Consider the following 15,029-nt stretch of genomic DNA (forward strand, 5'->3'; position numbering starts at 1 on the left):
GTGACACTCATATATTTAACTCAGGTGCTGTCCATTTCTTCTGATCATCCTTGAGATGGTTCTACACCTTCATCTGAGTCCAGCTGTGTTTGATTATACTGACTGGACTTGATTAGGAAAGCCAAACACCTGTCTTTATAAGACCTTGAAGCTCACAGTGCATGTCAGAGCAAATGAGAACCATGAGGTCAAAGGAACTGCCTGAAGAGCTCATAGACAAGGCACAGATCTGGCCAAGGTTAAAAAAAAAATGTCTGCTGGACATAGGGTTCCTAAGAGCACAGTGGCCTCCATAATCCTTAAATGGAAGACGTTTGAGATGACCAGAACCCTTCCTAAAGCTGGCTGTCCAGCCAAACTGAGCTGTCGGGGGAGAAGAGCCTTGGTGAGAGAGGTAAAGAAGAACCTAAAGATCACTGTGGCTGAGCTCCAGAGATGCAGTCGGGAGACGGGAGAAAGTTCTAGAAAGTCAACCATCACTGCAGCTCTCCACCAGTCGGGACTTTATGGCAGAGTGGCCCGACAGAAGCCTCTCCTCAGTACAAGACACATGAAAGCCCCCATTGAGTTTGTTAAAAAAACACCTGAAGGATTCTCTGGTCTGATGAGACCAAGATAGAACTTTTTGTCCTTAATTCTAAGCGGTATGTGTGGAGAAACCAGGCACTGCTCATCACCTGTCCAATACAGTCCCAACAGTGAAGCATGCTGGTGGCAGCATCATGCTGTGGGGGTGTTTGCTGGTTGCAATCGAGGGAAAGATGAACGCGGCCAAGTACAGGGATATCCTGGACGAAAACCTTCTCCAGAGTGCTCAGGACCTCAGACTGGGCCAAAAGTTAACCTTCCAACAAGAGAGGATCTGCAAGGAAGAATGGCAGAGAATCCCCAAACCTAGTTATGAACAACGTCTTGCATCTTTCCCAAAAAGACTCATGGCTGTATTCGATCAAAAGGGTGCTTCTACTTAATACTGAGCAAAGGGTCTGAATACTTGGGACCATGTGATATTTCAGTTTTTCTTTTTTGATAAATGTGCAAAAATGTCAACAATTCTGTGTTTCTGTCAATATGGGGTACTGTGGTACATTGAGGGAAAAAAAATACTTTTTAGCAAGTGGCTGCAATATAACAAAGAGTGAAAAATTTAAGGGAGTCTGAATACTTTCCGTATCCACTGTATATATAGATTACAACTTTATTTTTTTTATTATAACTTTATTACAGAAGGAGTAGACATTAATCTGGTTTCTGCCATGACCTTCATCCTTGTTCGGTCAGGGTTGTTGAAAGGATCCTGGACCCTTCCTGGAGGTCTGGGATAGGCAGATTGAGGAATGGTTTTGATCTTGACCCCACTTAAATGGCCTTAAGAGTGTACCATTGACCCCTGCCCCTTGGAAAGCTTCAATTACACTCTGTTACTACAGGGAAGGATTTTACCTGAAATCCATGCCAGACATAACACTTCTGAACTTCCGTGACCGATAACCTGCATCAGCAGAGCCTTGCACTGTGGGTTCATTTCTGCCTCTGTCATAATATTCAATTACTTCTATTAGAAGTTAATCAGTTTGAGCAATTGAAGATGGAAAGATATTATGAAATACTGCAGGACCTTATACTCTGTGAGAGATTGTGTTAATTTGTTTATGCACAATGGGTCTTGACGACTTCTATGTTCATTATTACATCCAACAACACAACACAATGGCAGACTGATGACGGATCTAAGGTAAGACATCAGTCCAGCCTGTGATGAAATGCTACTGTCAATCAAACGTGGAAGGGGCATGTCTGTGTATGACTGGTTTTGTGGTCCAGGGTCACATAATATAAAAAAAGAATTTAACTCTTCTGTGTGAAATTTGAAAATATATATATTTAGAGAATTTCTTCATAAGTAACACAGCACTGTAAAAACGTTTTATCAGGTAACCTAAAATATCCATTATTTAATTACATTCAAGGGTTAAAAATAGGTAAAAATTTTGCTCAGCTAGTAAAAAAATCCAGAGGGAATGCTGACACTGATATATTGTCTTTCTGTTATTTTATCCAGCAACATTACACACAAACATGAATTAAAATAAAGAAAACAGGAGCCCAGTAACCATCTTAAAACACTTTTATTTTTTGTTATTTTGCATGTGGCCAATCTATGCAAAACATAAATAATTAATTAAGTTTTTAAAGCTCTTTTTGCAATATCTCCTCTCTTTAAAGCCATTAAATTTATTGAATGTTCTTGGGCCAAAACATTAGATTTCCAGGAGTGATAGTTGTACAGCTCTCTATCGCCCCCATTAACATACAGTGATAAACTTGAGAAGGAATCTCACTACTGTGACCTTGTAAATATGAAAAAGGATATCAGCACTTAATTTGTTCGTGAAGGTGCATCTATTTCCCATATTGTGTCTTTGTATAAGCACTTTTTAAATCTCCTTTGAAGTACAGAACTATTCACATGCAATGTGTAATTATAAACTAATATGTACCTTATTAGGTATTCTGTACCTACAGTATAATCATTTTCTAAAATGACCTCTGGTGGAAAACATTGAACCTGTCAAAATGATAAAAGCTTGTCTTTGTGCCAAAGGCTTACATAAGTGTGAGTGATGTGATCAAAAGGCAATGCTGTGGAGCATGTGTGGCACAGGACTGACCAGTGGTGATATGGATGAATGGCAAAATGTTCTGTGACCTTCAAAAGCCATTCACTCCAAGGCAAAGAAAATTGTGTTCAGCACAGCATCGAAGCAAATATGTGCAGAGAACACTTTCATTTCTTTAAGGGCAGGGCTTAGAGATGAATAATGTGGGTTGGAGTTTGTGTTGTCTGTGTAAGGAACTGTGTAATTTCTTATGATGTACTGTACTGTCATATGTAATTAGATAAACTCAAGTAAATGTATATTTAAAGATGACTGTCTGAATATTTCAGTGATATTATATCATTTTCTTGGATGTTTTGTCATATGTTTATAAAGATGTACAAAATATCTGCATTTAGAAGAAGAGTCAATGCCCTGTAAATAAGATCTTTCTCTCCCCATTGCACAAGCACAAACACTTTCTGCTTTTGATCTGCCAGCCGCACTTTTTGTCCTGTTCTGCTGCTTCCTTTTGTACATTACTGCGAACAAACTTATGCTTAGTGTAACTTTGAAAGGAGCAGCAAATTAGACCTGCTGGGCTTATAACATACACGCTGATGCCAAAACATATCAAAGGGACATTTCATGGATTAATCACAGAGGAAAGACCGCATACGCATGAGGAAACCCAAGTACAACATGTAGTACAGCCAGTCACAGTGTGTAATTGAGCCCTGCAATTCAAGTCAAGTCTTAATTGTTGCAGTGCACGTTGTATCAAAGCAGCTTTGTTGAAAAAGACTGTAAGGTCCTTTTCAGTTTAATTTAACATATGATGTCTTTTTCATATATATATATATATATATATATAGCTACACAATTCTGATTACTAACAAAAGAAAGTTTTCACAAGTGATTGTTGAAGCCAAACAAAAGGAGTAAAAAGGTGGAAAAGGCATGAAGAGCACATGACTTGCTGGAAGGGAGACGTATGTATGCTGGGGGTGGTGGTGGGGGAGGTTACAAGGAGCTTTGGCTATTGGGCTTTGATTACATCTGCTTGAGCATAGTCCCTCCCCTCTCCTGCAGAGTACACTATATATACACACACAGAGTCAGAGGAATCTGTTCACTAGGTCTTACTCTCCTACTCAGAGTTGGAATGTGTGAGATCTGTGTGTAGCCTGCCTGAGCTTCAGATTGTAGGGAACCGAGTAGGCACATGGTTGCTCATTTGTAAGTGTGATCCCACTTTGAGAAAGAGACAGTGATAACGAGAGAGCGAGAGGAAAAAGAGGGAAAGTTGCCAGAGGCAGTACAAGAGAGACAGAAAGAAAAAGAAAAGAGGCAGGGAGAGATAACAAAGCATTTCCACCTGTAGTACAATGGAAGACTGTGCAGTGTCTTTCTGGATTTACATCGGAGTTATGTCCATCCTTGTTGGTGGAGCGATGAAGAAGTTTCTGGCATTCCATATCGGTGCCATGCCCTCAATGATGGCATGGCTGGGTGCCACTCTTCTGGTGGAGAGACTGTGTGCCCTGTGCATGCCTGCTGTTCTTGCAAGATTGATCCTCTGTGTGTCCTGCTGGCTGTACTTTACATGGGCCACCCCCAAACCCCTCCTGCCAGTTGAAGGCAAGGCTGTCTTCATCACAGGTAAGAACAAACAAAAGAAGTAGAACAAAAACATTATTAAGGCATATAATTAACAGGCATGTGTCATAGTTTAACCTGAATTTATATTTAGTGCTGTGTGTAACTTTCTTTCATTCGTGGCTGACTCAGAAGATCATTATATATTGACCTGTAATGCACGTGAATTGATAAGCAGATATTGTACAAACAAATGGGAAATATGGGTCATGCTGGGTAGATCCTGTTGTGCAAAATTGCCACAATTACATTAGGATTGCTATTGTTTTTGTGTCTAGTGACTCAGCAACTTTAAAAGGTAAAATAAGGATGCACTATGGCATCTGCATTGTGCCATAACACATTTTTTCACTTCTTGTCAGCACATGCTATGATTGTGAAGTCCCAAATTAATTACTCTCCTGATCAGTCACTTCGGCTCACCAAAACATCCTGTCTTCTGTCTGAGTACTGTAGATCTTGATTCAGAACATCCCGTACTTTGTAAAATGACCTTCTCTATCCATTGATCATATCAAGTTGAACTGATGTAATGTTCAGCTCAGTATCATTACTGAACCATATTTTAAGGCAATGAGGAAAACACGTGGTACAACTTAAATGACATCAGTCATGTGTCTTTCTATACAAGCTAAGCCAAGTTTGAGTGGCATTTGTAGGATATGTATTCTGATTGTCTAATCCAGCTGATGCGTTGTGTGTTAACCTTTATTGAGTCCTGCCGGTGAACGAGAGAGTACTCTAAGATAATTTGGCTTTTTCGTAATTGGCTGAGCTAATCTGATTCTAAGTTAAATGGTCTTATGCAACAAAAATGCAGTGTAAGCCATAAATCAAATCAAAGAGCTGATGTGTTGTACCTGCTGGTATACTTAAAGCTCATATACAAATTATAGCTGTATTTCTCCACTTGCACCTTTGTAAACTGCTTCTTTAAGTGCTCTTTAAGGCTCCTGCAGTTGCACTGTGTACTGCTTTAAAATGATATTTCACTCAAAAAAAAAAAAAACAACAACTCTGTCATCAAGTACATTGCCCTTCATCAAAGTCATCAAGATTTTAAAATTGGTTTTGGTTTATGGCTTCTTAAACATACAAAATAATAGAAAGTTATATTATCTCAGTATCAAAACAATAAGGATGTTTGCATGTAAATGTACGAGATTTGCAACCAGCGGCTCTTAAAAAAGAAACTCACCAACACTGTGGAACTGCCAGACCTCGAGGAATGGAGGCAGTTTTGTGTTAATTTATTTGACTGTTAAGCGGTTTTAGAATTCCTGTTTAATCTGGATCATAAGCTCCTTCAATAGTTTTGTTCTTCACTTGAGCACGTATCTTTTTGTTCAGTATGATTTATTTGTCTACTAAAGCCCAAACCAGCCCTAAACACCTATTAACAAATGCTTGATTACTAATTATTCAGCCTCTTCTGCAACCCAGGCAAACCACAAAATAAAATAAAAAAACAGAGAGGTACAAGCACAAAATGAACCCTGATTCAGTTTGAGTAAATGATATGTATTATATGTACAGTATGTATGCATGAATGCATGTGTATAACCCTATGTATCACACATGTATGTCTGCATACTGTATTATTATCCTGGGCTTTTAGAATGAAAATTGTATGGTATATTTTCCATCACACTAAACAGTTAAAGTTTTTCTGTTAATCATTTTATATAGTTAAACTACTGATGTCAATTTTCTGACCATGTTTTGTTTATTTCTTCAGCTGCCATGATAAACAAACAGGCATGTCCATTTCCCTTTAGTTGGTTCACTTAGCAGGGCAAAGGGTTTGCATTTATTCAGTTACTCCAAGGCAGCTTATGTCCCTTTGATGGACGTGGGTTTCTCAGAACTAACTCATATGGGTTCCTTAAATCCCCCAAAGCTGTCTGCTGTCTATTGGCATGGTAACCAGCAACCCAATCAGCCAACTTCATTGCTTGGTTTAATACATGTACACTGAACCAGCATGAGCTTCTGAGGTTGGCACAGAGCACACTAATTGATTTTCTTCATTTTCTTGTCTTAGTTTCTGTACTACCAGCATGTAATGACATGGTATTGTACTTTTAAGTAAAATTTCTGATGGACATTATATTTTCTCAAATTACCCTTCTCAAAGCTCTAAGTCAATCTTATGCCAAAAACCAAACTAAAGTGGAAAACCTGTAAACCTCTTACAAAGCCAGCAGAAAGGCACAGTCAGGGCTTGAAATGCTGTGAGGCAGGGGGTTAAGGTTACAGAATTGGCTGACTACACAAACTAAAGTCGTTAGTTTGGATAGAGTCAAGCTGGAAAATCGCCTATAGACTACAAGGCAAGTACACCTTATACATGTTAATCACCAGCTTCCCAACATATAAACTTCTGTAATCCTGACTTCTAATTAATCAGAGGCATCTGTTCCTCAAAGAATGCTTCCTTTCTTCATAATGAAGCCGGCTTTCTTTGATTAAAGCATTTTTATTGCTAAGGAGGATTTCTATAAATTGCCCAATAAAGGGAGCGATAAAGAGGAATCTTGCTATAAGTCGCTTTCTCTCAATTTCACATTGCCAGTGAATCATGATGACTGAACCAAGCTGTGATTAACACCAGGTTCTAGCACCATGAAGGTGTGAACTTAAATAAACACACGCTCTCATCTCTTCATCTGTCCGCACTAACATTTGCTTCTTAAGACTATCCCCAATTGAGATGTGGAAATTTGTAAGAATTAGGCTAATCGGTGTATAATTCATATAATAATAATAATTCGTATAATTCAGCACCCAACATTTCTATGAAAAGTATGACGTCAATCCGGATCTGTAAATGAGCTACTAAGTACCAAGTGACATTAGTTTGTATGTGTGATTAAGGCCAGGGGGAAATCTGATCACTTAGCATGAGGCACACTCCTTTGTGTTTACATGCTGAAGACAGCAGGAGGAAGCACGATTAATCCCACATTATTCAGAGACCTAAATGCAAGCCATTCAGGTCACAAGTGAGTGAGGCGAAAGATGTATTTACCTTGGTCCCAAATATTACTTAGATTATATATATATATATATATATATATATATATATATATATATATATATATATATATATACATATATATATATAGCATTATTTCTGTTATATTTTCTTAGAATTTTCTTCTTTTTTATATTCTGCACATACATAAGTCCAAAATAGTATTTAGACACCTAAGCTACACTTAGAATGTTTGTAAATGTTGTAAAAATTATTAATAATTTTCTACTTATTATTATTATCATTATTTTATTATATTTTGTATATACTATGGTACAAAATATTTTTTAGACATTTATAAATGTATAAATATTGTTTAATTTAATAATTTTATAGTATTACTATTATTGCTATTGCTATTACTATTATTAATAAAATATTGGCTGAAAAAAAAAAACATTATTGTTCATGGCCATATTTAATGTCTCCAGAGAACTGACTTTATATATACACTAAACATGATAATAAATAAAATAAAATAAATAAAATAATAATTAGTTCTAAAAGTCAAGCATTATTTGTTTGCAAATTGGTTTGATATTTTACTTTTATTGCAATGCCATTCAGGGATTTTAAAGTGTCGTAAAGTGTCATGCACATTTATCAGACGTCTACAGTTTGTGTCTGCTTCCTTCCTGCTTCATTCCCTCTCTGTCACCCTCACTGTTTTTTTGTTTCACTCTTTTTTTGCTGAGGCCAGGGAAGTTCCATGTATTGCTTCACTGATCAGCACACAGTGCCAGTACCGACTGTCCTCCAAGCCCTGTGGGCTTCACTGCGATCACATGTGTGTGTGGGAATTCAGAAGTGGCTCATCAGGGCCCTGGCAGGCCTTTTCCTTACCCAATGTTCCTGGAGCAACTCCAGAATGCAGGCCAGTTGAGTGTGGGATGAGATATGCTAGACCCGAGATGTCTAATAATACCCATATCATTGTTACATAACAGGACACAGTAAATATTTGGAGGAAAAGGAAGGGGAGGGACACATTTGGTATTTTCCCCATAGCTGGTCAACTCGGGTGAAGAGTTTAAACAGATAAGGAAGTAGATTAAGTAGATGAAAATTGCAAAAATGTCAATAGAATGCACTATGTAGCACATGGGATTATTTAATGCATAACATACATAAGCTCTGTTTTTGCTGTCAACATCTAAAATTGAAAGTTTTTATCAGTGTATAAGTGTATATTTTACATCAGGGGTCTTCAACATTTTTTCAGGGCAAGGACCCTTTAGGTGTGAAAAAAATAGTCCAATATTTTGAATTTGGACTGCAATACCTAGTTCAACCACTCGGTGTCAATCCTACATACAGTACATTTAACTTTAAAAAATGATTTGCGGCCCTAACGCTCGTTGGCCCTGGCCCTGGCACGCACTAGCACACCCGCTTTTGATCCGACATTGGAAAAATAATAAAATTATCCTTTTATAATAAAAATCTAATTGTTTGCCACACATTTACAAATTCAAGGTGAAAAGTGAGGCCACTGACCTCTGGACAGTGTATAAAAATTTGCACGCATCACAGTTTTGTTATTGTTTTAGGATCATAACTTTGACTTCCCTGCCAAACTAAAGAGACACAAAATAGAATACCGGTAAGTTTAGTTTGGATGGAAACTATATTCCAAGCAATCTTTTTTTTTTTTTTTAAACAAAGATTATAAAATCTGGCAGTCAAAGAAAACATTAATTTCTAAAGCCCAGCGGTTCAATTATGTTGTAGACCTCACACTGAGAGAAATATTTATGTGTGTGTGTGTGTGTCTATTCATGTCACTTTTGTTTCCAGAATCTGTAGCGCACTGGCATTCAGTTCCAAAAACAACTTGCACATCAGGGATAGGAAAAGAACAGAAAGTCTACAGTTGCTCTCCTTTTTTTTTTTAGAATTCTTCTGCATGATGAGGGTAAAGTTCCTGTGGATTTATATGTTATCTGTACTCAAATGACCCTCATAAAGATCCGATTTCCTTATTAATGTGTCGTTCCCTGCCACCACTTCTGTAAATGTGTGTGTGAGAGAGTGTCAGATATCAAACTCATGAGCATGCATTTGTAACCATGACTGCATTTGTTTCTAACACACTGAGTCCTGATTTGCATTTTTAGCGTTTTAGTAATACACCTCTCAAACCACAAAGTTCTCAAATCAAAGGATATCTCTTTCAGGTGTGTAATCTAGTAAAGAGATAAGAGAGTTGTGTTTCAGAGATTGATGCGTCGTACTATCACGCTACTTGATGTGGGGGGGGGGGGGAGACTTTATATAACTGTACTTTTGCTTCCTGATGTACTGTTCTGATTTCGCTCAACTTTATAGGTGTACAGAGGTCATAGTAGTGAGATTACAATACATGTTACCAATGTTGATGATGCTTCCTCATCAAGCATTCACTCTTGTTCCAGTTCCCTAAAACTGGCTTGAGTGTTCAAAACTGAATCCAAAACAGCTATTAGGGTGATGATAATATTGATGTGGTCTTGCATAAGATTCCATTTAAGTGAAATTACTGGGAAATTTTGCCAAATTGTGAGCATTTAGAGTGTTTGGATTGTAATAAATTGGCATAACATTCTCATGTTTTTTCCCCCCGTCTCTGTAGGTTGTGATTCGGGGTTTGGTAATGCTACAGCAAAGCGGTTAGACGCCATGGGGTTTGAAGTGTTCGCGACTGTATTGAACCTGGAAGGAGAGGGAGCCAAGCACTTGCGCAGAGTCTGTTCATCACGTCTCACCCTCCTGCAGGTAGACATCACCCAGCCTCAGCAGGTACAGCAAGCCCTGCTCGACACCAAGGCTAAACTTGGCATGAGAGGTGAGGAGTTACTCTTGCACTATGCCAGAAATGCACACACACACAATCACACTCAAACGTGAACATAAAATACCCCTGAATGTTTGTATATCTTGAAACTGTCAGCAACTTTTGGTTGCCCTGAATAGACTTTAACCAGTTTGTGGTTTGGATTAATGTTTCTGCTGAACCAATTTGGAGCTATGCTATCAACAAAGCACCTCATTGAATTACCTTTAACGTAGGTCAGATAAATCAAGTCATTTGTGCTCCATGGGCACATTTTTTGTCAGTGCTGTTTACTTTACAAGTGATTCAGGGTAGTCAGGTTTATATGTCTTTGTATGTGTAATTTTGTGTGTGTGTGTGTGACCGACGTGGATGTTTAATCTCAGAGAAACTGTTGGCAAGAGGAGGGGGTGGAGTGGAAGGGTGGTGTATAATTTGGCACTACATCAAGGGGCTGATTTCTTTTCAAACATACACATCATAGCCCCAGGTGGCTTATGATGTCTTCTTTTTTTCAAGAACAACAAAAAAAAAAAATTATCCATGCTGCCTTTTTCAAAACTCAAGGTGACTAGTACTATATTTTATTCTTTATTTTCCTCAATTTAGATGCTAATCTAAGGGGACAATTAGGACATATACAAATGCTCATACAGTACATCTTAATATCTGATGTAGTTTTGTAATTCTTGTTATTTTCACCCATACACCCTCAAAAACAAAGTTTCCAAAAGATGCCATAAAGATGCCAGTCATGCCATAAAAAACCATTTGGGGTTCCCCAAAGGACCTTTCTTTAATGACAGTAAACATCATTTTCTTAATAAAAATAAATCTACAGTATATTATAACTATGCATGTTTTCTTTCCTCTAGATTTGTGGGGGCTTGTTAATAATGCTGGATTGTGTGTGAATATTGGGGATGTTGAGCTCTGCCTGATGTCCAACTACAGAGGATGCATGGAGGTCAACTACTTTGGAACACTCAATGTCACCAGAGCCTTCCTGCCACTTCTCAGACAGGCCAAAGGCAGGATTGTGACAATCTCCAGCCCTTCAGGTACTGTTCACGTACAGATACACATAACGTACATGTAAGTTCTAACAAATCAGCTAGAGCTTTTATACAGATATCATACCCTCCCCATCCAAAAATGTCACACACTTCAATATTTAACTGGACCGCCTTTAGCTTAGATTACGGCACGTATTCACCGTGGCATCATTTCGATAAGCGTCTGCAATGTCACAAAATTTATTCCCATCCAGAGATGAATTAATTTTTCTCCAAGATCTTGTATTGGTGATGGGAGAGTCGGACCACTGTGCAAAGTCCAGCACATCCCAAAGATTCTCAATGGGGTTAAGATCTGACTCTGGACTCTGTGATGGCCAATCCATGTGTGAAAATTATGTCTCATGCTCCCTGAACCACTCTTTCACTATCTGAGCCAAAGAATCCTGGCATTGTCATCTTAGAATATGCCTGTGCCATCAGGGAAGAAAAAACGAATTGATGGAATGACCTGGCCATTCAGTATATTCAGGTAGTCAGCTGACCTCATTCTTTGGACACATAACATAATCATCCATGCAGTATTATCCAATGGGAGGATCTTACCTATTTGCTTAGTTAAATCCAGGTGGTGACAGTGTATATCCAAGCCACTCTACACAGACTTCATCACTAATAAAAGAGAAAGAAAAGAACAAGTAAATTTAATTGTCTGCATGGTGATACTTTTATGAGTATTTTCAGGTTCTTGTTTCAGTGCTGAATCTAATCAGAAATCTATCCCCCTCTCTCTCTCTCTCTCTCTCTCTCTCTGCAATCCACATAAAGCTGCCAGCACTTATAAATGGATCTCTATCACTCAGATGTTTATTTTATGCCTTCCATCTGGCTTCATCACACCTAACCAAACACTGATCGGAGCCCAAACTCTAATCCACCTGATTTCCGTTCCTCTCATGTGTCCTCTAACAATTCCATCTGAGAGCAGCTCTCTGCTCAAGCTCATGCTGGAATTCACAGTTGAGAAAATCAGTGTACGTTTAGCTTTGCCTGGCTCCCCTGATTGTATCTCCATTTGTTTACTGCCTTTGTGCCAAAACAGTATGATACTATGAGTAACAGCCTGGAGCAGGACGCTGTTGAGTTCTCTGGCGCGCAGCCCTTTTAAATAAAGATGTCTCCATCAGTGCAGTCTCACTGTGGAGGAAAACAAAATGTTTTAGCTGTCATGAGCAGCAGATGCTACTGTCACAATACAGATGAACAGTCATTCTCTCAGAGGGCTTACAGGAAGCCTTTTGTCTTAAAACATCCCGTACATCCTCCCAGTGATTTGAAAACAATTAAGCATTGTAGTCTGCAAAGTCTTGAGGCTAAATTACACATTTAATAAACTTTTTATATAGAACTTCACAGAGCTTATTGGTTTCCATCGTTAAACTGATGATTGTCCTGGCTTTTTTTTTCTTACATCTTCATAACCCCTACAATGAATGACATACCCTCATTCAAATAACACCACACCTTCTGGACTTTCAGAATTTGTTTATCGATTTTCAGACAACGTGGTAGAATTAAAACATTAATGTGGTAGGTCTTCTTAAGTAGTTTTTTCAGCCTGCTCATTAAAATGTTCAAGGATATCCAGTGCTGTGAACTGTGATTAAGATATCTCGATTTAATGTTTGTTTCTGCAGGTGAGAATCCCTTCCCTTGTTTGGCAGCATACGGGGCTTCAAAAGCTGCTCTGAATCTTTTAATCAGCACACTTCGTCATGAGCTGAAGCCGTGGGGTGTCAAAGTCTCCACCATCTTACCCTCTGCCTTTAAGACAGGTGATTACAATTTTTACAATGACAAAGTTACTTACATATACCAAAATATTGTATACTTCCAGTTTGATGATTCACCTGTATACTGCCGATCTCAAGTCATGTCGCAGTGGTTGTAATTTGATGACATTTAGACTTTATGTTATCATAAAACACACAGTGTATAGGTAAATTGCTTGACAAGGTCTAAGGCCACTTATATGGACGATTTGGTGTATAAACTGCAGATGACCTTTTTAACATCCAGTTCAGTTTACTGGTTTGAAGACTTTATTTTATAACGTATTGCAAGTTAAACTACAGGCAAGAAGTGAATCATTTAATTCCTCCCCTTCTAAACACACTGCATTATTAAAAATACATTTTTAAATCTAAAAATATTTGTACTTTATTTATTCTTTGTTTTTACAGTTATATTTTAGTTATGTATTTATTATTATATCAAAAGAAGAACATTTTACAAATAAGGTTTTATCAGACGCTTAACAAAGCCTACCTGCTATAAAAGCAGATTAAATAAAGACAGCACTGCTGTGTCCTGGTAAATTGGCCCACCAGATGTTCTTATCCAAATGGGTTACATCTTGAGAGAGAACTACCACGTCGGTTAAGTTCTCATTTGATTTGTTTATTTACATCTGAGCCTCAGGGATCCATCAGGTTTGAGTCCGACTGTACAGATAGTTCGGCCAAATGCAGGTCTGAAATTACAATTTAAATTACTGAATAAAGTGTTCCCAGACCTGTTTACGTCTACAGTCTGTTCTGGACCGATTTCTCCCCTACATTCATGTTGCATCATGCTTTCTGCCATTTCCTTCACTTGCAGGCCAGAGCAGTAATACAGAGTACTGGGAAAAACAGTACAAGAACCAGATCCAGAACTTGCCAACAAGCCTTCTAGAAGAATATGGGGAAGAATACCTGCTGGAGACCAAGGAACTGTTCCACAGTTACGCAAAAAAAGCCAATGAAGATCTGAGCCCTGTCATCAACACCATTGTGGACGCACTCCTCTCTCCTCAACCCCAGGTGCGATACTACGCCGGACCGGGTGTAACTCTCATGTACTTCATCTGCAGCTACCTCCCTTTTAGCATCAGTGACAGGTTCCTCCAGAAAGTCTTTGTACAGAAGAAAGTGATGCCTCGTGTCCTTAGGAAACAACCAGGCCTGAGCCTCATCAACAATAACAACAGCATAAAGGAGAACATGAATAACAGTAACAACAACAACGACAGCTTCACAAAGAGTATTGATTAGATCTGGTAAAGAGCGTAAAAAAACTTGTTCTCAACTAATGTGATCTACTTCTAGAGATTAGTTTCCATTGGGTATACTTTATTTTTCTCGTCTTCATTTTGTTGTACATATTGTGTAATATTTTGAGAGGATGACTGAAGTGCACCAAATCATCTGTGGTTAATCCAGTTCTTAATAGGCAAATGACACTCTTGAGCATCATGACGATAATGATAAAAATAAAAAGAGGTCATGCCCACAGGCCACATTTATAGTGAATACAGTGAAGTTCTCAGGTGAGGCAAAATCCAAACAGATAACATACGGATTATGTATTCTGCAGAAGACATAAATTCTGGGTGATCTTAATTGAGTTTGGTGTGAAATTTCAATTTCACTAAGACATGGATGATCATTAACAGCCAAACAATCTGAGGCTCTCTTTCCATACAGCACTGCAGAGGCTGATGATAATGTTACTATGATCAAACCAGTCAAATTGGTCAGTGCAACTTTAAGTAAATATATTTTTTTAAGAGACCAATGGGCTGAAGTGGCTCCTAAAGACAGAAGTTATTTTTTTAAATGCATTTTACTCCATCCTTTAGCATTTATTATATATTTAAAAAGAAATTCTGTCACATTTTTGTTGGCATATTTATGCCATTTTGTTCTTATATAAATCACTTAAACTGTGGATTTTATACAAATATTGAAAAAATATCAACAAAAAAAATGTAAATTGTTCACTTGATCATTCTTAGAGTATATTAAAGCTGACTTTTGATAATAAATGATCTGCGTGTTTTTGTATTTCCTGTCAGAGAACAT

The 15,029-nt window shown here is 38.0% G+C and overlaps 1 protein-coding gene across 1 annotated transcript; it reads left to right on the forward strand.

Moving 5' to 3' along the window:
* Positions 1–3,718: 3,718 nt before the first annotated feature.
* Positions 3,719–14,992, forward strand: LOC128016872 (11-beta-hydroxysteroid dehydrogenase type 2-like). Its single transcript, XM_052601732.1, has 5 exons — positions 3,719–4,262; positions 9,908–10,120; positions 10,984–11,169; positions 12,822–12,959; positions 13,786–14,992. Exons 1-5 carry the CDS (start codon positions 3,989–3,991, stop codon positions 14,217–14,219), a joined length of 1,245 nt encoding a protein of 414 aa, XP_052457692.1. The 5' UTR covers positions 3,719–3,988; the 3' UTR covers positions 14,220–14,992.
* Positions 14,993–15,029: the final 37 nt, after the last annotated feature.

Source organism: Carassius gibelio, chromosome A7 (assembly GCF_023724105.1).
Source record: "Carassius gibelio isolate Cgi1373 ecotype wild population from Czech Republic chromosome A7, carGib1.2-hapl.c, whole genome shotgun sequence".
Classification (NCBI taxonomy): domain Eukaryota; kingdom Metazoa; phylum Chordata; class Actinopteri; order Cypriniformes; family Cyprinidae; genus Carassius; species Carassius gibelio.

What these genes read in the sequence shown, in the direction of transcription:
- LOC128016872 (XM_052601732.1), top strand. Translation starts at nt 3,989, where the DNA reads ATGGAAGACTGTGCAGTGTCTTTCTGGATTTACATCGGAGTTATGTCC. An exon ending in GGCTAAACTTGGCATGAGAG is followed by an intron (nt 10,121 to 10,983) that starts GTGAGGAGTTAC and finishes TCTTTCCTCTAG; the next exon opens with ATTTGTGGGGGCTTGTTAAT. An exon ending in ACCCTCTGCCTTTAAGACAG is followed by an intron (nt 12,960 to 13,785) that starts GTGATTACAATT and finishes CTTCACTTGCAG; the next exon opens with GCCAGAGCAGTAATACAGAG.